Below are 22,662 nucleotides of genomic sequence, written 5' to 3' on the forward strand. Positions count from 1 at the left end.
GTTCTCTTCTAAAAATCTGTATTGAAAGCACTCCTGTGCCCTCTCTCAAGGGCTGCCTTCACGGGAAACACACACTTGGCAGCGCTTTCTGGGTCCTCTGAACTGGTGCTTGGATTAACAGCTGAAGTAGGGGGTCGTGGTGGAAACACGCTGAATTCACACCTAGAAACTGAATGACCAGAGAGGCCAATGGTGTTGCAGCTTTAACATGTGTTTCAGGTTTATAAAAATAGGTTTAATTTGAGAAGGATTGTGTAATGCTGCATTGTGGAGTGCAAATGGGATTTGGGGGTTTTATTTTTTGACAAAGGAATGTCATGGTGTCTGTGAAAACAGTTTTGTTGTTTGGCAGGAGATGAGCAAACCAGTTGGAAGAAAACACAGACGTGTTAGTAGGATGCTTTTCTGTTGAAAGTGCCTACTGGGGTAGCTTTTACTGGAAGAGATTAGAATTGTTCATCCATGTTCTAAAGAGAGTTTATTTATTCAAATTTTAGTCTAAAACCAGCCTGTTATGATGAATAAGGCTATTAGGTGACTTCAGTAAGCCCTGAAAATGGCATGCAGTACAGCATGGAAGGTGTAGCAACACAGCTAACAGTGTGATACTAAAGAAAACATTTTATGTTTATGCCACAGTGTTCAACACCAGTTAAAGAGATGGTGTTTTTTTCCCCTGCATTTCACAGGCTCTGGAATGTCTCAATATATGAACAAAGATGTCTTTCATAATAGGGAAGCTGTATGGCAGCATGCTGTTTGAAGTAGCAGAATTTAATCTTGTTACTAATTTTGACAAGTATTTCTACAATGTCTGTCATTGCATTCAACACCTTTGTAGTAATACAGTTGTGAAGGGCTTTATTTATCACATGGGTTTACCCTTTGCCAGTAGTGGGGGGGAAGAAAAGTTGCAAGGGGGAGTGTTTAATGTCTGCTTCACATTTCTTCCCTTCCACAGTATATTTGTATATATTTTCATTTTGTTCATACTTGCTTTTTTTTATCTCTGTTTCTTATGTTGTGTAGTCTTGTACAAATGGCTAGAAGCAGAACTCCATGGCAAGAGCTCAGATACTCCAGACAAAACCTCAGGTAAAGAGGGGTTAAGGACAAAACAATCACCAGGCCCTCTCTATCTCTTTGTTTTCAGTCTTCCAACTCCCCTTGAATCAAATTAAGGATCAGAGTTCAAAACTGAAACAAAAATTCCTGGACTTTTTCATTCTTTTACCTAATTTAAATCAATATCTGGTAATTTTTGTTCTGTTTCTTGAAGCTGTCTTGGCAGATGTGCTTCCCCTTTCCAACAAAGTGCCACTACTGGTGTCAGGTGTCTTGGTGGCTATACAATATGCTGGATTTTTTTGTGCTCGATAAAGACTGAACAATACCTTGTGTGAGGCTGTATTGAAGGATACTTACCCAGCAATCCTACTAAGCTCAGTTATGTGCATTTGTGAACAAAGGGTACTGAAAGGTCCAGCTTCACCAGTTTCTGCTACAAAAACCCAAAGGTTCCTGACACCTCAAAGAAGCATGTTTTGCAGTCTAGATTTGAATAGCAATGTTAGTGGGGTCCACACAGACATACACCAAAAAAAGCCAAATAATTTAGATGTATTGATAGGGTACACAACCACTATGGCTGCCTGCTTAACTATGATCCATCAGTTCCTTTACATATTGACATGCAAGAGGTAGGTTAGACCCTGCTCCCTCCCTAACCCCTGCAAAAGCCACCACCATCTTACAGACAAATCAGATCTTTAAATTTTGGAATGAAAACTGTTTGTCTGCCTTGTCCCAGTCCTCTCTTCCATATAATTTCCCTCCTTTGCTGTACGGTTATGAGAATATGTGACCACAAATACTACCTTGAACTCCAACTAGCCTGCCGCTGCCACCTTGGTATCCTGGTGAAGCCCAGAAGAAAAACAGCAGAGAACACTTTCTGCACTCCTTAAACTAGCCAGTTCCTGAACCTGCCAATTAACAGCCTAGTCACTCCCCAGCCAAGCCCTGTTATTCCTGTTCCCACTCAGACGTTGTATATTACTTGATTCTAATGCAGGGTCATGCAGTTATCCCATAAGCTTAACCAAGTGCAGTCTTCAGGGAAAGAACATAGCTGGATGTGCTGAACACTTTTAATTAGAAATAGCTATCAAAGAGGCTGTCACCATGAGGTGCATAACTGTGCTCCCAGTACGCTCCTCTAAAGGAACAAAAGATATTTTTATTCCTGTAGTCACAAGCATTCCTCTCCGCGTTCCAGAACTTGGAAGGAGCAAGAGATAGCTCACATTCCCTGGACCAGAGGGTATGGGTATGGGTGGAGGAACATGTTGCCTATTTGGAACATGTGCTTGTATGCCTCTATAGCTGTGATAATTAGTTAAAATTTAAATATGATCACCCACACGAAAGCCATAGTGACTGACAATCTCACAAGTGTAGCTGCATTTCCCTAGTAATTGTATCCTTCATCCAAAACACAGATCAGGCTTGTTTTTCTAATTTTGAGAAATCTTTTCATTTTGGAATGAAATTAGCACAGTTTTCTTGATCTAGCATCCATCCCCATTTGCTTTTAATTTGAAACTAAATCTCCCTTTAAAAATTAGTGCTTTCAAAGGGAAGGCACAAGTTGTTTCAAAGTTCTGTCACATAGGCTGTAGTATCCAGTTGAAATGGAACTTGAGTCTGACACTTTCTATGCAATTTTGAAAAGTACTTGAATGACTTTTTATGTTTAATATTCTGAAAGGGAAAGGGTTTCATTCAGAGTTTTTGATTTGCCTTTGAGAGGCAGCTTCCACGACGAGACATGCTGTTTGCATGGAGGGTGGCCACACATCAAGTACCATGTTTCTCTCTGTATTCATAGTACCCTTATCTGGCCATGAATGTTTTAGAATACGGATTCAATTTGTGTTTGATACTTGCTTCATTTTTAATGTGCCTTGCTAGTCCTGTTTGGGAGGTTAGCAAGAAAGCACTTAAAAGCACATAGTTGATTTAATGGAAATTCACTGTTTGCCTAGAATAACAGCTAAATAAATGTTCTTTGCCACATGTGACTCAGCAGTTCACAACTACCAAAGCTGAGAGCTGATAATATCAGGTACCCTTCAATCCAGATCCCTTCCCTCATGTTTGCCAAGAAGTTTTGCTCTCTGTGGTTATCTTCCAGCTACTTCTCAGTGTGGAGCTGGCTGTCACAGTCCGTATCCCTCATCTCAGTATGGTGAGAGTTGGGCTATTTCCTGCTAGTTTGGCCAAAGGATGGCATTTCACCCTGACATGCAGGCTGCTTTCTGTCATATCCTTCTACTTCTTCTTTCCTGAATTATGGATCTCCTCTAAAAGCTTGCCCTGCCTGGCTTCCCAGGAGGCAACTGTGTATGGAGGTTGCCATGTTGTGTCCTTTCAAGCTAATGACCAATTGATTCACTCCAGTGTGGTTTCATGGCTCTTCCCTTTTGTTTCATGATCACTGATTGAGAAAATCATATTTTCTCTGTGTGTGTGTGTTTTATTTATATACTTTTAAAAACCACTGGTGGAGTAAAATGCAGACCCTGCAGAGACTCTGCAAAGGTGAGTTCTTTGTGCCAGTTACTTTTCTGGATAAAATGTGTCCATGTTGTCAGCCTACAAGGGCATTTTTTACTGCTGGTTTTGGGAAGCTGGGTTTCTTAAAGCAGTGCTTGTGCTTCATTAACAGAAGGTTTTAGCCGTATCTGTTGTTGAAACAACTGGATGGGTATTTTCAGCAGCATATAAATTATTGGTTATTTCCAAAAGCCAATTGAAAGCCTCAATTTTTCATTATTACAGTGGATTATTAGCAAATACTCCTTGTTCTCCTCCACTGGTTCCAGATGCTGCCAGAGTATTGCCTGTCAAAATGGAGGGATGCATTACAGGGAAAATGTGAGAGGAAGGCTATCCAATAACAAGAACTGCAAGAAATCAAGGCCTTCCTTGCTCTTACATCTCCAGAGATGTAGTTTTTGGTCCAACTTGGAAACAAGTACAACTTTCTCTACCAGATAAAGTTGTTAAGGGTTAATTACTAATTGAGCCACCAAACTAGGGGAGGATAGTTTCCCAGGGAGAAGCCTTCCAGGACCACTTCCCTAATGTCTCTGAGCACTCTGACACGCTTCCAGAGTCTGCCGGTGCCACTTTGATGCCAGAGGACAAGTTAAGGCAAGACAGCAGCTAGCACCATGCAGCAACTGCCCTCTATGCTCCGCCACAAGCTGAAGCTGTGCTACCAGAACAGATAGGTAACACTGCCTGCACATACCCCTCCACTTCTGGGTGCTTGTGGAAGTTATTTAGGAGAAAGCAGGTTTACTGTCCTACTCAATCTAAGCACACAGAGCCACACTCACTGAAATGCTGCATCTTAGGTGTGCTGAAGGCAGGGCTCTCCTGAGCATGACCAGAGCACAGGGCAAAACCTTCCTCAGTTTCTGTGGTGCCTGTGAGTGAGTGCAGGCATTATAAACAGTAAATGACATGATTAACGTGCATTGCTGCTGCAGTCCCAATTACAGTTATGTGCTAATGCCAAGGTGATTAATCATTTAGTTGTTGACTGTCATCACTGGGAGCTATTTTTCAAGCAAAAGGTGTTTTTACAACACCCAGAAGATGTAGGGTCAAAAACTGGCCCCCACAGCACCTGTGAAGGGCTCAACCAGTGAACTGCAGCTGTGATGAGTGCCTCTGAACCACACAAATTACCCAATTAGCATCCACCAGGTTACAGTAATGGTTTGTCACAGTAAAAGAAACCTTTAAAGAAATTTGGACTCCAGCAATTACTTGCTGTTAGTGGTGCAGGACTTAATGAAGTTATCCACATGCTCTTCGAACATTTAATAGAAACATCCAAACAAATTTAGCATCAAATACCTGCCTGTCTGCTAATTCACAGTCGTCAGGTAAACTGTCAGATGTGAGAAAGATTGAAGATCTAATTGGGAAGTAACCTCATGCATATTTATTTGATTATGCAAGCCCATTAATTACTGTTTGATATTAAGAATTAAAGATGTTGCCAGGTATGTTAAAGTGTATACCTGGAGAGAGAGAATTTTTGCTGGCTTTGCTTGTTGGTTTCTATTTTGTGGTGGATGACATTATATCTTTATCTTTAATGCCTCCACAAAGAACATCCAGACCAAAATAAGAGGTTGTTCTGCTGTCATGTTCTGCCAGAGTAATGATCTCTGGTGTTCTATACTTCAGTCTGAGCTTTGTAATGGAGCATGGAGAAGATGTTTGTGGAGCTTGTGCTCTGGACTGCCATAGCAGCTTATAGCAAGTCTGGTCCAGCCTGGCAGATGTTATCAGCTAAACCCTGTCATGTCTTTTAATTTGGTCCAGGTTAGCTGATACATCCAGTTTTCTTTATTTCTGTGATGCATCAGCTTTTGCTAGATTCCTGGTTTGCCTCAAGCAATTCCAAAAGCAGGCTGGATTCCCCCGTGAAAGCTCCTCACATAGAATCACAGAATCACTTAGGTTGGAAAAGACCTTTAAAATCATTGAATACAACTGTTAACCTAACACTGCCAAGTCCACCACTAAACCATGTCCCTGTGTGCCACATCTACATGTCTTTTAAATACCTCCAGGGATGGTGACTCAACCACTTCCCCGTTCCAATGCTTGGCAACCCTTTTGATGAAGAAATGTTTCCTAAAATTCAATCTAAATCTCCACTGGCACAACTTGAGATCATTTCTTCTTGTCCTGTCACTTCTTACTTCAGAGAAGAGACCAATACCCACCTTGCTACAAGTAAGGTCTCCCCTGAGCCTCCTTTTCTCCAGGTTAAACAACCCCAATTACCTCAGCTGCTCCTCATTTTACATTTCCATTTATTCCTGCCCAGAAAATACGGGTGCAGCGTTGCATCATCTCGAACTTTTTCTCCTCCCAAGCAGAGAATATTCTTGCAGAAGCTTATTTACTTTTCTCCCCCATGGTTACGCACCAAAATCAAGCGAGACCAATGCAGTGCTACGAAAAACTAATGCTGCAATGTGCCCGAATCCTGTGTTAAAAATGAGCTGTTGTATAAAAACACCTGTATCTTTAAAATCTCAGCGATGCCTTGGAAAGAGAAAGATTTTAAACCCTTTCTCTGAATTCATCTGAGAGCGAGTGCTGTTGGAAGGGCTGTTTACCTCTTCTCCACCTGGCTCGTGAGCTCACTCAGTGCAGCCGCTGATACATCAGGGAGACGTGCAGTCCCAGCACAGCTGAGTCATTCATCTCCAGGAATTTCTGCCTGCCTACACAAGCCCTCGTGGAGGGGAGCTCCAGCACAAGCCTCTGCTTCCCCTTCCTGGCCAAGCGGGTGGCTGGCATTGCTGTAAGGAATGCCTGACCTTCACCTCCTCTTCCTCCGCCTGCCTCTTGTGCAGACACTGCCGTGATGTCCCTGGCATTGCAGCCCCTGAGGGACAGCACAGATTCTGCCCTCTACATTGAACATGTGTTAAGAGATTCATGCAATGAATGGTTTTCATCCCTCCTAAAACTTTGCCTAGATAATTTTTGCCTTCTGAGCTGCCACTGTGTTTTTCTGTTACCTTTTGTTCCCCACAATTATCTGCAGATCCTAAATTCTGCCAGGCAAAGACTGAAGCTCTGCTTTCAGGTATCAGTTTGTACAGAAATTTCCTTGTATTAATTCACTCTGAGCCAGACTGTGCTTTGCAAGGAGCAAAGGGCATGTGCCAAATGGCTTGTGGCCTCGGAAACCTTCGGGTAGCTGCTGAGCTGTGAATCTTGCAACATCACTCAGAGGCTGCTTGCTGCCCAAAGGTTGAGTTGACATATGCAATTCAGCAAGCACAAATTGTACTCCTGCAGTCCGTTACCTTCAGAGGGGGGTTAGTGAGATTAGTGGCTTGCAGTTTAGCTTTTCTGCAGGAATATTGCCTTTAGAGCTTGCCAAGTGATTATGTTTTCATCCAAAATAACCTCTCATTAAAAACCTTTCATTCATTCATTAAAGAAATACATAATGAAATATAGAGGGGGTTTTGTTTGTTTGTTTTAATTTTTAAGAAAGGAAATTTGATTCTATTTCAGTAACATTTTTAAAGTGTTGCATGCTGTAGGCTACCCAGTGGGGGAAACTCCATTAACAATATCCCTGTGAAATACATTATTTGTATGCTGATAACTGGATGCATTTCTGCTTGAAGTCTAATTTCAATCTTCATCTTTGCACTTGCTGGATTCTTCGTGTGAAAAAGTCTGTCCTTGGAATTTGATGTAGAAAAAAAGAAATGTTTAATCTGCACCCAGGACTTGTGATATAAAAAAGATGTATAATGAATCCTTGAATAACTCATACCTTTTATTGACCCTAAGACAGTTTCTAACAAACTTGAGGGAAGTGTCTCTTCTGGCACAGTAAGTAAAGCCATCGCTAGATATTCAAGCTTTCTCAAGGGGTCTTTCTCAAGAAAACTCCACCAGTAATTTTTCTCTTAACAATAAGTTTCCATACCATACGTACTAAGCTGGAAGCTGTTTTGTAGCTGTAGTAAGATTTTTTTGGGAAAGAGGGTAAGGTCAGACTGAAAGCGCGTATTTTCTCTGTTCTCTTTTGGAAAAAAGTAATACATCTGTTGGGAGTGAAAATGCCCACCAGATTTCACACAAAAAAACACCCTAACCATGAAGTGAAAGCAGCTGCCCAAGCCAGCTCCCTCTGAAGCCTTACTGCTATGACAAATCATTCTTTCTTCCTTTGTTGCAGGAGAGAATTTCGACCAGAGTCCCTTAAGAAGAACCTTCAAGTCCAAAGTTTTGGCCCATTATCCGCAGAACATTGAGTGGAACCCCTTTGACCAGGATGCTGTCAATATGGTAGGTAGAGAAACTCTCTTCTTAAGGTGTTTCCTGACAACTTCAACACTGAAGTGATTCCTGGGTTGTTTGCAACCAGTCCTTGTGATGTGATGAACAAGGTGCTTCTGCTGGGACTAAGCGCACCCACTGGGCATGCTGGTTGAAAAGCTGTTGTGGAAGAGGTAATACGAAAATACAGAATACTTTCAGGCACAGCAAATGTTAAATGCTGCATTTCCCTCTTTAGTTCAAGTTTCCTACTGTGTGATGAAACAATTCTAACCACCATCTCAATGACTGGGTGAGAATGGATGTAGTCACCCAGGATACGTATCCATGGGTGGGAAGGAGGCTAACCAAGGAATTTTTAAGATACTAATACCCATGTGAAAATTTTGAGTACAAAAACCTTGATGCTGTATACAGCAAGGGAAAGAGGAATCTTTATGCAGAAGCTGGAACTTACAGAAACCCCAGCTTTTATTGAGTAGTTGGTTTTAATGGCACCTCTGCACCAATACATCTTCTTTACGTATCTTTTCTCTTGGCTAAATTTGATGTGTCTGTGTGGCTAAGTCCCGTGAATGGGGGACAGAGGAGTGGGGACAGTGGCAGCTGAAAGAATGATGATCCATGAGACTACATCCTAGCTACTTCTCAACAGAACCAACCTCATTGTATGGTGCAGGTATGAAGTCCAGAGACTCTCCTGGCCCTCACCCAGGAGATGGAGAGACAGGGAGCACATAAAACCCACAACAAAATGGCTTTTGCAAATGCAGAAATGCATTTGGAACTTCACTGCATTCATTAAGGTGTAGAAATCTGAAGCTCTTCTTGATTTCCACTGGTTGGCAGCTGGGGATTTCTATCCTCTGCTTCCAAATGTGCACTGATGGTGAGGTATTTAGGCAGGTCTCCACATCACTTTGCTGAAACAAAGCATGAAGGACTTAAAATGATGCTTCATCAGCACAGTTCAGATGCTACTAAGGCTACTTATGCCTTTTAATTCTGCCTTTGAATTGGGAGCGTTTAGAGAAGTGATGTGAGAGGTGTGCAGCAGGAATATGGCAGCAAGAGGTAATAGCTGGAATTGCTGCATTATTTGTCTCACACGTTACAGCTGAAAATGTCTAGTATTCATGAAGTGTGATCATATTATTGGACAAAAATGGAATACTAAAATCAGCAGGAAACCTATTAAAATAAAATAATTGAACTGAGCTGCATTCAGCTGAAATCAAATAGCTGAAGAACACATCTTTCATTTGCAGTGTGTCTTGGAGGAAAAAAAAAGGCATTTACTAACAACAGCAGTATTTAATGGTCTTTTAAATCATCTTTTGGAAAACTGCTTTATTGTTTTGATCTGAAACATCATTTAAAGTAATATCCACCTCCACAAAATCCCTTGAGGCAATTATTGGCCTTTCTGATCTTGCCTTGCTGCATTAGTTCTGCCTATGTGTTTGCTTTATGTGAGTTTCCAGAAGCAATTTTCCTCAAAGAAGAAAATGCATAAATCCTTGAAGGTTAACTTGTGAGAATTCTGGCTTTGCTGAATGCCTAAGGAATTTCAATTGCCTTCTGAAACCATCCTGTCACTTTAAAAATAACCCCTGAAGTCCCAAGAAATCACACTGACTACAAGTCATGTTTTCTCTCCCTTTCAAAGTATATATCAAAGTACAGAGTTCTCTTTAATAGGGAAGTATTTCTTTCCACCCCACACTGCTTTTTTGTGATTATCCCTGCCTAATGTCACGTACTATCTCCTGTAGCTACTCTGAAAGTAATGTGTTGTACCAAACTGAAGTTCTCAGTAGAGAGCAAATAAACCTCTTATTTTAGTCCTATGGTTCATCAAGGTATATAAATCTCTGACTGTATTTCTGAAGTCCAAGGAAGCATTTTCTGTTTAACATCTCATGTACTGAAATAAAAGAATTAGAGGTTCCTCGGTGTAATTTGAAAGAGCAGGCTTACAAACAAAAGCATCCTTCACTCTACCCTCTCACCCATGGTGCAGTTTGGGTATGGAGCTGGCTGGTGTGGCATATTGTGAACATGAAAAATATACAGGGACTTTAAAAGTGAAATAGAGGATCTAATGGAGAAGAGGTGAACCAGTGCTAATGGGCAGTGGGTCCAGAAGAGCCTTTGGTTCAGAAATATCTGCAGTGGATGATGGCTGGGAGGAGGAAGGAGGGAGAGATTATAGTTTGTGTTTGTCCTGCCTCTACATTTAGGAAAAGGGTATCTCCTACTCATCACTGCTAAAAACAGGCTATGGATTAGCTGATATCTTTTTGTCCAACTTTGTACACCTTCCTTTTGTTTTTGCAAACCCATCTTGATTATAAGCCTTATTGCAAGTATGACTTATTCCACATTTTAAACACACGTGGATGTGTTTAAATATAAATAGTAAAATGCTCTGAAAACCAAAATCCTTTCCTTTAATCAATAATCTTGGATAGTTTTCTGTCATTATATAAAGGTGCAATAAAGGTGGGCGACTTTCTGTGACTGCCTTCTCGGTGTTAGTCAGCCAACTTCACCAGCAGGCAAAGCTTTTCAACCTTCTTAGCACGCCCCACTCTGCTCTTCCCCAACACTGTCCTGTGGCACATGTGACAAACAGAGACGAGATGGGAAGTGATTGATGTCCAAGGCACTAAGATGAAAGTTTTCATGCATTAACTGCAAATTTGAAGCTTTCCGTATTGCTGGAAAATGAGCACAGGCACTTCCTTTTGATCTTAGCTTCTTAAGTGACTCTTGGTTGTTCTTCCCTTCCCATCTTCTTTCTTTCTTTGCCTTTCCCTTTGTCCTCTAACAACAGCCTGTGCCAAGGTTTGCAGCAGGGTCTTAAAATGGTGGTAGTCTGCATATGTGTGGCTCTGGCTGAAACGTGATAGATGGGTGTCCCTTTGTGTGTGTATGCACAGTGTATAAAGCACAAAGGAATAATAATTAAGACTTGGAGGAAATTTATTTAAAACGGCTTTCTGAAACACTCTCAGCAGGTCTGAATTTCCCTGATGCCTGTCTGTTCTTGATTGTATCATTATGTACAATTCCCTTATCCACGTATTTTTCTATAAAGAAAGAAAATGCAGTCTTTGATAGTGTTGAGATTAAAACCTATGATTTCAGTCTGATTGGATTTGATAAAGCTGTGGCTGCATTTAAATGCCTACATTCTAGAAATAAATTTTTGTTAAGCAAGCTTGCCAAAAAAGAGACTTAAATATTTTCTTAGGCAGAATAAATTTAAATAAAGTGCAAAACAAGGAATTTTTTTTACTACTTCTTTATTTGAGAAGTCTTAACCATGGGACTGCTGTTAATGCCTCAATAAAAACGATAAACCTTTTCAATGAAAATGTGGCTGCTCTTCAGAAATGGTTCAAGCTGCAATTTCATGCTTTATGTAAGCAAAGCCCATCAATTGAATTAAATTCTACCAACTCCAGGCTATTTATTTCCTGTAATGTATACATTACCTTTTAGAGCAATGCATGTGAGCTACTCCAGATAACTTAGGGGCTCGCTACATGTCATGGAGGGAATCTGGAGTGCCTAAATCCCAGGTGGGCTGGTAGCAGCTTTATCAGGCTGTCAAATGGTCTGTGCAAGGTGTGCTGGTGAAGTTCAGGGTAGGATGTGCCTGAAAATGTATAACCATTTCTCTCGATCTCTTCCACCATCAGAATCATTTACTTTTGGTCAAGGTGAGACATTAGGGGATGTACTCAGTCATGGGTAGGTTCACATCCCTTGGGAAAGCTGGCTTCTAATGTTGCCTTTTGGAACAGGAGGAACACTTTGAAAGCTTTTTTTTCAAAAAGCAAGCTCTTTCCTTTTATTTCTTCAGATAGAAGGTACAAAGGAAGCTTTAGTTCTTAGTTTATAAACATACTGATTTAGCTAGAACAGAAAGAGTTTCATGCTGACGCACATTCAAAACAAGTTTGCTGCGTGTTTGTTATTTTGTATTATATGGCTGATAGAATTCCTGAGGAATGCCTGGAAAAATGCCTCAAGTTATCACTAAGGCTGTATTTCAGAAAGAAACCCAGTGTAGCAGAATCACTGCAAAAGATTTTGCTGAGTGGTAAATAAAAACCAAGGCTTTCATAGATTTTTGGGTGTTCCCGCATACACACACTTCTTCTCATCTAAGCTTTTTTTTGCATTTAAGGAAGAAAGTAAATGTAATATCTGTCAGGCAGTTGTTGGGTGTTTGGGAATTCATTTCTTTCAAGAAAATTAAGGAAGATGAAAGAATTTCAAGAAGTCCGTGTAATTTGAATTCAGTGGTATAAGATACTTCCTTGGCTCTCTGATTTGAGAGAACTGTGAGCACAATATATGCAAATAAAACCAAAACTGGATGCTTTCTATGATGCTTAAGTAAATAAAGACTATCCAGTAGTGGAAAGAATTTCACAAAGTAATGAAAATTAGTTGTAATGACTTAATAGATGGGTCATTTTGGAAGGTGTTTTCCTTTCTTCAGTCATGTCTACCTCTTGTTTTAAGTAGCATCAGTTTGAGGCTGTTTGTTGTTGGGCTTCTTTTCAGAGGAATTATATTTCATGATACATGGCTTTTATGGTAGATAAGAAGAACATAGTTGTAAAGCAAAAATAATGAAATAAAATTGTAGCTTTGATAATTGCATTTATTCCTTTTCTCTTTTCTTAGCTGTGTATGCCCAAAGGGCTGTCTTTCAGGACACAGGCAGATAACAGAGACCCACAGCTCCATTCGTTCATCATCACCAGAGAAGATGGCTCTCGTACATACGGGTTTGTGCTCACTTTCTATGAGGAGGTCACAAGCAAGCAGATCTGCACAGCCATGCAAACACTCTACCAGATGCATAATGCAGAGCAATACAGCAGTGTCTGCGCATCTTCCTCATGCAGCATGGACTCCCTGGCCAGCAGCATCGATGAGGGTGATGCCACGTCCCTTGCCAAGCTCCAGCGGTACAATTCCTACGACATCAGCAGAGACACACTGTACGTCTCCAAATGCATTTGCCTCATCACCCCTCTGCCCTTCATGCAAGCCTGCAAGAAGTTCCTGATACAGCTCTACAAGGCGGTGACATCCCAGCAGCCACCTCCTCTGCCCCTGGAGAGCTACATCCACAACATCCTCTATGAGGTGCCTCTGCCACCCCCAGGGAGGTCACTGAAGTTTTATGGGGTATATGAGCCCATCATTTGCCAGAGACCTGGGCCCAATGAGCTCCCGCTCTCTGACTACCCACTGCGGGAGGTCTTCGAGCTGCTGGGCCTGGAGAACCTGGTCCAGGTTTTCACCTGTGTTCTGCTGGAGATGCAGATCCTTCTGTACTCACAAGGTGGGCATTCGTCTGGTGATGCATGTTGGGTCTGTTCTCTGGGCAGATGTAGCCATAGGAACTAATATAAAGCTGTTGATTTTTCAGTGGATTTGTGAAAAAAAAGTGAGAGAAATGAGACTGTCCTAATGAAAGCACTAAATAATTGTTTCCTCCAGGCAGTCTAGGTGCTGCTTGTTTAATTATGCATTGTATTTATCACTTGTGACAGCTAGCAATAGAATTCACCTAATTATTATCCTTACATTGCACTTAATCGTGCTGCAAGACAGCATGAAACTAATCCTACCTTCTCGAAAATACCAGCAGAAAGTGTCTTTCTTTTTCAAATTTCAATGGCAAACTGAAGTTTGGTGAGATTTCCTCTCTCCTGCATGATAGATATGTTCTGGTTAAAGCACTGAGAGTTGGATGTCCATGTTGAAGTATGGCAGCAAGCTCTTGAAAATCTGGCCTGTACCTTTTCTCTTCTGGTTGTGTCTTTCTGCAAAGAATGACAAGTTTTGGGAATCCTGAGTTGGTGCTGGGCATGCTCTGGGGTTTTACAACCCTGTTACTGTTTCCTGTATGTTGTTGGTTACTGTGAGTCTGGCCCTGGTGATATTTGGGTGCCAAAAGGAATGCGCTGCAAACGCAATACACCAAAGTCCCTGAACAAGTCAAGTTCAAGAGTTGCTGACTTTCAAGGGATTGTCCAGACTTTCTGGAGGTACCTCTAAGTCTCACTTGGATGCCTGTCCATATTATCTCAGTTCCCAAATGGCTTCTGTGATGCTGACCCTAAATTAGTAAAATATGCCTGAGGGAAAAAGTAGTTTCATCAGCCTAGAATGAGCAGCATGAAGCTGGGAGGTGCACACAACTTCTACCAAAAAAAGGAATATATGAATACCTGGACTTCTCAAAAGATGTGGTTCAAGCACAGCCAACTCAAAGTGGGGAGGAGACGGGAGGTGGGAAGTCACCTAAAATGAGTACAGTTAATGAGCCTTCAGGCTACAAAACTGAATGCTCCAGTTTGTCATAGAAAAGGTCAGTAAGGGTGTAATAGCAGTACTAATGAGTAAATGACTGAGAATGGGAAATGATGTTCAGGGAGGTGGAAGGAGGTTAGTTCTTCAACAAATGACTGAATTCAAAGGATTGATAGTTCTTTGCAGAACACTTCTCCACATGAACTCCAGGGGTTTGCTTTCAAGAACTGAAAATGAAGGGTTTTATCTGCTCTCAGTTTGAAGTGCGAGCAGAAATCCTGCTGTTAGTTTTGATTAGGCTGCTTTTCCTCTCCTTTCTGCTTCTGTGTGTGTGTGCTTATCCCTTTCTTCCTCGCCTTGAATCATGCTGTCTTTGCCACTTCACACCAGGGTTCAACTTTAAGCAGCACCACCACTGAAATACCTCCCCATCCCTGCTCATCATTCCCACTCTGGTCCCTGCTTATGGACTCACTGAAAACTGAGATTCTTCTTTTTTATTTTTATTTTTAGTTATTTTTTACTGCAAGCTAGTAGCATTAGGAAAAAATTTGCTTTTCAGATTACATTTGGTAGTATTTTCTGCATATGCATTACTTTGTAATAGTCCTTCAGACAGATACAAAATGTCTACTAAATAATTTTGATTCCATTTTCAGTGCCACCAGCCATTAGATAAGTAAGTGGTTTTCTTCCAATTACTGGCTATAATTTAAGGGTTTACTTGTTCCGTTTGTTTTCACTGTGGATTTCTTTGCAAAGAAAAATGAGATAGTGAGAATTAATCCTTTCCACCCTCCAAAATTCAGATTTCTTTGTTTGTCTCCTCTCCCTCTATTATTAGTGTATCTAGGTATGTCCTTGACATGGCCTTTACTTCTCGATCTAACATAGGCACAGCTTGATGGTGCGTGGGGAAAAGCATACAGTTGTACTAGGGAAATTCTGTGATTATGTAAATAACATCGTAATTCTGGTTCCCAGAGGTGAGGAATGTGGAGTGGAAGTCAATTGCAAAGCCTCAGTTTTGGCACATCCTGATAGCCAAGTGCTTGGCTAATTGTGCACTGTGGCTTCTTTTAAATGTCAGTCTTGCAATTTCAGAGAAAGAAAACAAAGTAGCTCTTTCCCTATTTGAGATACAACCAACCTAGATACTACTGAAGTCTCCTCTCTAAGCTCAGGGCAAATGATTTCTTAACTCCCAAGCTCTTCCAAGGCAAAAGATGAAAAGTTTTGGGCTTATCTCTTATTTTGTAGTAACAAATGAAAGAGTGATTTTGCAAATGCATCCTTCCTCCCCTTTCTGCTTGAACGACTGTGTTTCCAATGGCCTGATCTTGCTGCAATCTTCCCAAACTCAACAACAGATTAGTAGAAGATGTTCCTGTGTTCACAGGGTGCAATTTCAAGCAAGCCGGCATTATTCACCCAAAGTCAGAATTCACTGAAATGCTGCAATACTCAAGGAATCGGAGCACTGGGCCAAAACCTACTTCAGTTCACTAAACTCTTTCAATGAGAGAGCTGCTAATAACATGCATGGGAAATGTAAGCTGATTTTTTTGTGGTTCTCCTAGCCCTGTTGCAAGGAAGGCTTTCATTCAAGCTTGCCAAAATAAATTGTTTTCTTATTAAAAAATTAAGACTTATTTTAGGAAGTTGAGTGAAAATACAAATTGTTGCACAGCCCTGATCACACGACAAGCCTGCTGGCTGTCCACTGAGAACCTTCAACTTCTCACTTAACAGCTGTCTGCTAAAGGCAGATTACATTTGCAGCCAAGAAAGAGCTGTGGGGACATGAAAGCTGCAAACGTTGAGAGCAACTGGTCAAACACTTCAGTTCCAAACTTCATAGGCAAGCATGAGCAGTGGGCTGCCTGTGGGAAGGATGGTGGTCAAGGGGAGTTGCACCTGGTTGGTGATAACAGCAGCAAAGTGCTGGCAGAAGGGTTGCACGGAGACGGTACTGGCTTTTCTAGGGTGGTTTTCCTCTACTGAACTAGGAGTCAGTGATGAAAGCATTTATTTTTAACCCTGTAGTTGAGGCATAATGTTTCCAGCAGCCTGAACAAAATAATCTAACTAAATGAAGAGGTGAAGGTGTGGCGTGACTTTACTCAGTTTGCGCTTAAAGCTTTTCCAGCTTGATATGGGAGTCTGGTACAGCTCTGCAGGGCGACAGGGCCTGTAGCTGTTTATCCCATGGCTGCTGTAGTCAGCTTTGGCTATCTAGTTGTTCTATTCATGGTGTTTTACAGGTGAGTGGTATCCCGTCATTTGGGAAAATGCAGGGGTGGAAGTGGACTAACTTAACTTTGCAACTGTGATGGTTAAGCAGAGGGGTGGAGAGAATGACATAAAAGAATGATGAGCTCATTTTTGAGCTCATTTCTAAGTTGCTTCATTCCCAAACATTTTGGACTACAGGCAACTATCTTAATCCTCCATTTCTCTCAGGTCTATAGTTTAAGCTTCAAAGTAGCATGCTGCTACAGAGCTCTTACTGGCTTTACAGGGCACAGTTTGGGAACTGTTGGTGTGTGGATAATTGTGTCCTTCTGGGGCAAAAGCCAGTATGACCAAAGCATTTCAGTCTAAAGCTGTGACACATCTGTGCAGCTTAAGAACAGCAAGCACTACTGTGGAAGCGTTAGGGCAAAACACAGAACAAGGCAAGGATAGCTGGATAACAGGCAGAGAGCTGTGCTCCTGCCTAAACAGCAAGACTGAAAAGACAAGCCCTTACTGTTCATGAAGACAGCATGGACTTCAAGGGAATTAATCAAAATCACTGTTGGTGGGTAAATGTAATAGACTGCTCTAAGCATCACTTTGGCCAGCAAAGGCGATGCAGAAAGCTGTACCTGAAAGCCCTAGAAGGAAAACTCCTTTGGATTCAGGTTGTATCTTCCTGCATATAGCAAATGCTTTTAAGTTTAAATAGGACCAAATTTTAACTTTGGAGCTTTGAAAACCAAGGGGAGGGATTAGATATTTTTCCTTCATAATTCTTCAGGTTGCAGTCTTTGCAGTACTCTTGCAAGTGCCCTTTATTTTATTCAGAGCACAGCTCTCCTGTGTGACCATGGAGGTGTAAAGATATTGTGAATGTCCAAGCTTCCAGCAATGTCCAAACTTCCAGCTGTGGTAGCTGCTTCCCAAGAATCAATAACAAAGCACTGGCATGATATGTCTGCTGGAGAGAGATGAATTAAACTATGAGTTCTGCAGAAACCTTGGCAATCCGTTTCGCATGTCTGCATTTCTAGGGATTTAAACATGAGAGGAAATGTGTGGATGAGACAAAGATAAACTTCTTAGAGCTTAGGCTGTTTCTACTCATTATAATTTGAGCATTTCCCAAGTTGTTTTTCAAAGGGTTTGAGTAATTGCTCTTCAGAATTCTTTGCTTTTCTTTTTTTTTTCACTCTTAGAAATTATAATACAAATGATTGCATATAGAGAGTCATTGCCTTGCAAAAGGTAGTGTTTGAAAAGTCTTTTTTATGAAGTCTGTTTTGGGGGAGATTTTTTTAAACAAATACATCCATGATGTACTTGCTTTTTAAAACATTTTACACCAAATAGTTACATAGAAAACCTTTGCTCTTCTGCTCATTAAGTGAACGTGGTTGCACTCCATACTAGTATTCATTTAAAAACAGTGGAAAGCTATTGGAGAGGGTAACTTACATGGGGATAAAATGCTGTGAAAGAGACCTGGGTTTCGGGCCTTAGCAGCACGACAGTTAGAAGAGACTGCAGTGTGTTTTCTACTGGAAAGAAGACAAGTAATTGGATAGAATAATCAACTCAACTCTTCATTTTTAGCTTAGGTGAAAAGGCAAAAACATTTTTTAGTTAGAAGTTGCTCAGTTTTATTAGCTGAGGTCATTATGGCCTGAAAAGCCAAGTTTTTAAAGCATCTGGAAATGAGGAGAAGGAGCTAGTACAGGTCTGTACCACAACCCTACTCCTGTTCATATTCACACTGAACTTTAGGGAAAGACTAGGCAACTGCTTTTAACACTAAGCACACACACACTCCACCACCTCTCCACTTTTTTAAGTGGAGTCAGGCCATCCACACCACCCTGCTGCCCTGGTGCAGAGCAAGGGGCTCCCTGTGTCATCAGGGGCATCTTCATATGTCCTGCTGCCCCCTTGCCAGCTTTATCACAGACTTTGCCCTGCTCTGGGAGGCTTAACCATGCTGGTAATAGGAGCTAATTCAAGTTTTCCTGTGAATTAATTCTTAAGGTGGCTCTTAATCATAAGCTAATTTATGCTGAATCACTGATGGCAAGCTGTGACATGGATAAATGGAAATTTATTGAAGTGGAAGTGATTTTTTTCCATTAAGCATTTGCCAACACGGCAAAATGAGAAGAATTGGCCCCAGTGAATAGTGGTCTCAGGATGTTTCCCTTGAGGCAGAGCTGACCCCCAGTCTCAGAGGGTTCAGGCAATTAGATGCAGTCTCATCTTGATCATCGTGTATAAGAAAATATGTATTTTCAGATTTGTATAAATTGCTGCTCTGCTTTTAGCTTGTAACTCATGTGCTATATCACCCATTGGTAAATCTACTCATCCATCAGGGATGAAGGGCATTGAGATGCCATGGATTGTTTCTTCAGGATGGTCTGCTGATTATAACCCTATGTCACTGACCTGTACAAGCGTCCTGAAGGCAGCATTGGTGCAAGGTGCTTTCTATGGAGAATCCCTGGCAGTGTTCAAGGCCACGTTAGTCAGAGCCTTGGGTGACATCATGTAAGGTGAGGTGCTCCTGCCCATGGCAGGGGGGTTGGAACTCAATGATCTAAAGGTCCTTTCCAACCCAAACCATTCTATGATTCTATGGCCAACCTTTCCTGAAGTCTTTTTGTGCATTTTATCTGAACATCTCTTGAAAATCACCTGGTCTGGCTCATCTGTCATCACAGCTGCCAGTATACAAACCAGATGAAAGATGGAAGCTTCCAGGGCACTTTGAAGTCTGCAATGCTTTATATGCATTGATGCTGTGGAGCTATTGAGACCTGATTTGAAAACCTTTGCTTTCGTAAACAATTTTTGTCTCAGATATGAATTTCAGAGTCCCCTTTTCATCTTCATTATGCTATATATAAACATTACAGTTCTGAAGGTGCCAAACTCCGAGACAGGCTTCACTGTGTGCCATTTCTGACTCACACTCAGAGCTCAAAGCAGAATATTACCTTTTCCTTTTTTTCCCAATATACCTGGTTCAGCTAATCCCTACTTGTTACAAAAAAGGAGCAGTTCAACAGCGACTGCTTATAATATTTTGACTATAAAGGTAGCATGTGGAAAAACTTATAAATCAAAAGAATGTTTTAAAGCCAGTTCAGGTGTTTCCTTCTAAAGAGTTAGCTCTTTCTCATTAAGGTTCATTGGTTTATATTTTTTTCTCTGTTGTTGGCTTTGTTCTGTTTGAAACAGTTGCTTAGAATTGTTCCCTTTGATAAGGGAGAAAAATTATTCTTTGGGATTTGATTATCATCTTTCAGGATGCATATTTAAATACATGGCTTTGTATGTATTCGTAGGTATACTTTATGCATGTTCAAAAAGCAGTAAAGGAAATGGTGTCCAGGTAACCCATCTTTTCAAATGCTTCCAAGTGCTTTCAAATTAAATGTAAAGCAGGACTTAAAAGGGGAAAGAAAGGAAGCATGGTCTATTTTTAAAGCATTGTACTGGATTTAGAAGATTCAAGCTGAGACTCCAGCTCTTCAGCAGCTTTATACCTTACGTTTGGTAGGTTACTGGAAAAGAGAGCTGGAAAACTGCCAAATTTTCATCAGGAAGGCTGGGTATATTGCAACTGTAATAACAGTGTACTGATCACAGCAAGAACGCTGTTTCTGGTTTGAATGAGTGTGTGTGTACTCTTATACTCAAAAATTCCATGGTTGGGCCTTTGCTGAGAATGTCCCAGGTGAAATTCTCTTCTGTTTGATTATGATCAAAGATTCCAACCTGTTTTGGAGGTAGCACTTGAATGAGGGAGGTCTTAGTTGTTCTGGGCAGGGTCATTCCTTTCCTCTCTTAAAGAAACTTGGTTACACTTTGCTGCAGCATGGTAAGGATTTTGAGATATCAGATTCCTTTGTATGAGGAAAAGTAATTTTTTTGTTGAGCTTTCTGAATTGCCTAAGATCTTAGAGCTTCTATCCCCAATCTGTAAAATGAAAGGAGAAGGATTATTTTGTCTTGTTTTCTCAGTCACTGCCTGTGTTTGGACTTCAAACTCTTCGGGATAGATATTTCTGCATGCACAGTATCTGTTGTAATACTGTACTGATTGGTTATTGTCCTATTATTGTATTACGGAGAATCTGCATCAAGCCAAATATTTGCCAAATTTTGTCCTCTTTCAGAGTTACAGTCATAGTGAATTGGTGTTCAGAATTGATGTTCAAATGTCAAAACCATTTTCATCTCCATGCTCATGCAGCAGAACTGCCAACTCGTGGTGGAGCATACCCCCACTGCAGTTATTTGTCCTGCACAAGAAGTGAGATGCAGGGACTTGGCCAAGGGCCCCTGGCAGATGCTGCCAGAAAAAGGGGTTGGATCCAGACTCCTTGAACTCAACCCTTTTGCCCTCTTCTTCAGTTAGGGGGAAAGTTAAGTGTGAGAGACAGACCTGTGCCAAATCCTGATAAGCAGCTGGTAGGAGGTAGAAGTTGCAATAGAAGCCATAGGAGCCACTCTGTCCTGGGATTATTCTCCTTGAGCAGTTTCTTTTGGGAAATGTCCTGTGTACAAATCAGAGATTAGACCCTGAACACGAAGAAACATAGAACTGTAGAATCATTCAGGTTGGAAAAGATTCTTAAGATCATCAAGTCTAACCATTGACCCAGCGCTGCCAAGTCCACCACTAAACCATGTCACTAAGTGCCACATCCACACATCTTTCAAATACCTCCATGGTTAATCACTCCACCACTTCCCTGGGCAGTCTGTTCCAATGCTTGACAACCCTTTCAGTGAAGAATTTTTTACCAATATTCAATCTAAACCTCCCCTGGCACAACATAAAGCCGTTTCCTCTCACCCTTCAAGCAGTTGCAGAGGGCGATAAGGTCTCACCAGAGTCAGAGCCTCCTTTTCTTCAAGCTAAACAACCCCAGTTCCCTCAGCCGCTTTTCATAAGACTTGTTCTCTAGACCCTTCACCAGCTTCATTGTGCTTCTCTGGACACACTCCACACCTCAATGCTTTTCTTGTAGTCAGGGGCCAAAAACTCACCAGTGCCTAGTACAGGGGGATGATCACCTCCCTGGCCCTGATGACTACACTATTTCTGACACAGGCCAGGATGCCATTTGCCTTCTTGGCCACCTGAGCACTCTCATGTTCAGCTGGCTGTTGACCAACACCCCCAGGTCCTTTTCCATCAGGCAGCTTTCCAGCCACTCTTTCCCAAGCCCGTAGCAAGCGTTGTCGCAGCTGTAGCTACTGTCTGTAGCAGTATTATTTCGGGCTATGTAGATCAGAACAGACTTTGAAATGGTCTCATGCAACCACGACATGCAACTTTCTATATTTGATGTTTTTTGGTTTAAACTTTTAAAGCTTTCAGAGTTATGGAAGGTTATGAGGTGCTTAAGGTTCACCAGCAGTATTGTTTCAGTTTGTATAGGTGCTCCTCAACAAGACAGCACATGGACCTGTGTAATTATAGACCATTGCACAAGGAGGGGTTCATAAATGGCTGATCTGTAGCTAGGAATCGCTTTGAGGTGTAACCTTGAGACTGACTTTTGCGCATGAAAATCATTTTGAAGACTGAGTGACTAGCTATTAGTAAGACAAGATGAAAAATAGTTTTGCCTGCCCGGCTGACCTTCTGCAGATCGAGGCTGGTTTTCCACAGAGAGGTGCTAGCAGAAAGGAGAATTTGTTGTTTTAATTTGCATATTTATTCAAGTGCATCTTGCCAGTGACCTAATAGTTGAGTCGTGTCAGATGGCAGTGATGTTACAGATGTCTGCCAGGGCAACAGGCTGGCTTGTTCAGGACTGGGTTCCTATGCAGACAAAAGCGGACAGTGGAGCTATAGGAAAAAAGCAGCCTTAGCAGACTCAAGACCAGGTTCATACATATACCCTTAATTTTATGGAGTGAGGCAGAGGGGCTAGGAGAGATTGGCAACAACCCAACTGTTGCCAAGGATCTGGGTCTGGCCTTGGTGAGAGTGAAAAATCCTTCGTTTTCTCAATGAGACACTGACGAGAGCTTGAGAACTGGTTTAGGATACAGCCATAGAGGAGACATCCCTTCTGCTGCTTTTGGTGGTTACTGATGATGTACCGCACACTGGAGCTGCAAATAGTAAAAAGAAGCTTTCACAGGTAGCAGAGGCCC

General features: G+C 41.5%; 1 protein-coding gene across 1 annotated transcript in view; it reads left to right on the plus strand.

Moving 5' to 3' along the window:
- DENND5B (DENN domain containing 5B) overlaps positions 1-22,662 on the plus strand; it is a 115,970-nt gene that overhangs the window by 47,556 nt on the left and 45,752 nt on the right. The window contains exons 2-3 of the mRNA XM_034063027.1: positions 7,802-7,911; positions 12,610-13,276. Coding sequence (XP_033918918.1) covers positions 7,802-7,911; positions 12,610-13,276 — 777 coding nt within the window. The remainder of the gene's footprint in view (positions 1-7,801; positions 7,912-12,609; positions 13,277-22,662) is intronic.

This window comes from Melopsittacus undulatus, chromosome 5 (assembly GCF_012275295.1).
Source record: "Melopsittacus undulatus isolate bMelUnd1 chromosome 5, bMelUnd1.mat.Z, whole genome shotgun sequence".
Classification (NCBI taxonomy): domain Eukaryota; kingdom Metazoa; phylum Chordata; class Aves; order Psittaciformes; family Psittaculidae; genus Melopsittacus; species Melopsittacus undulatus.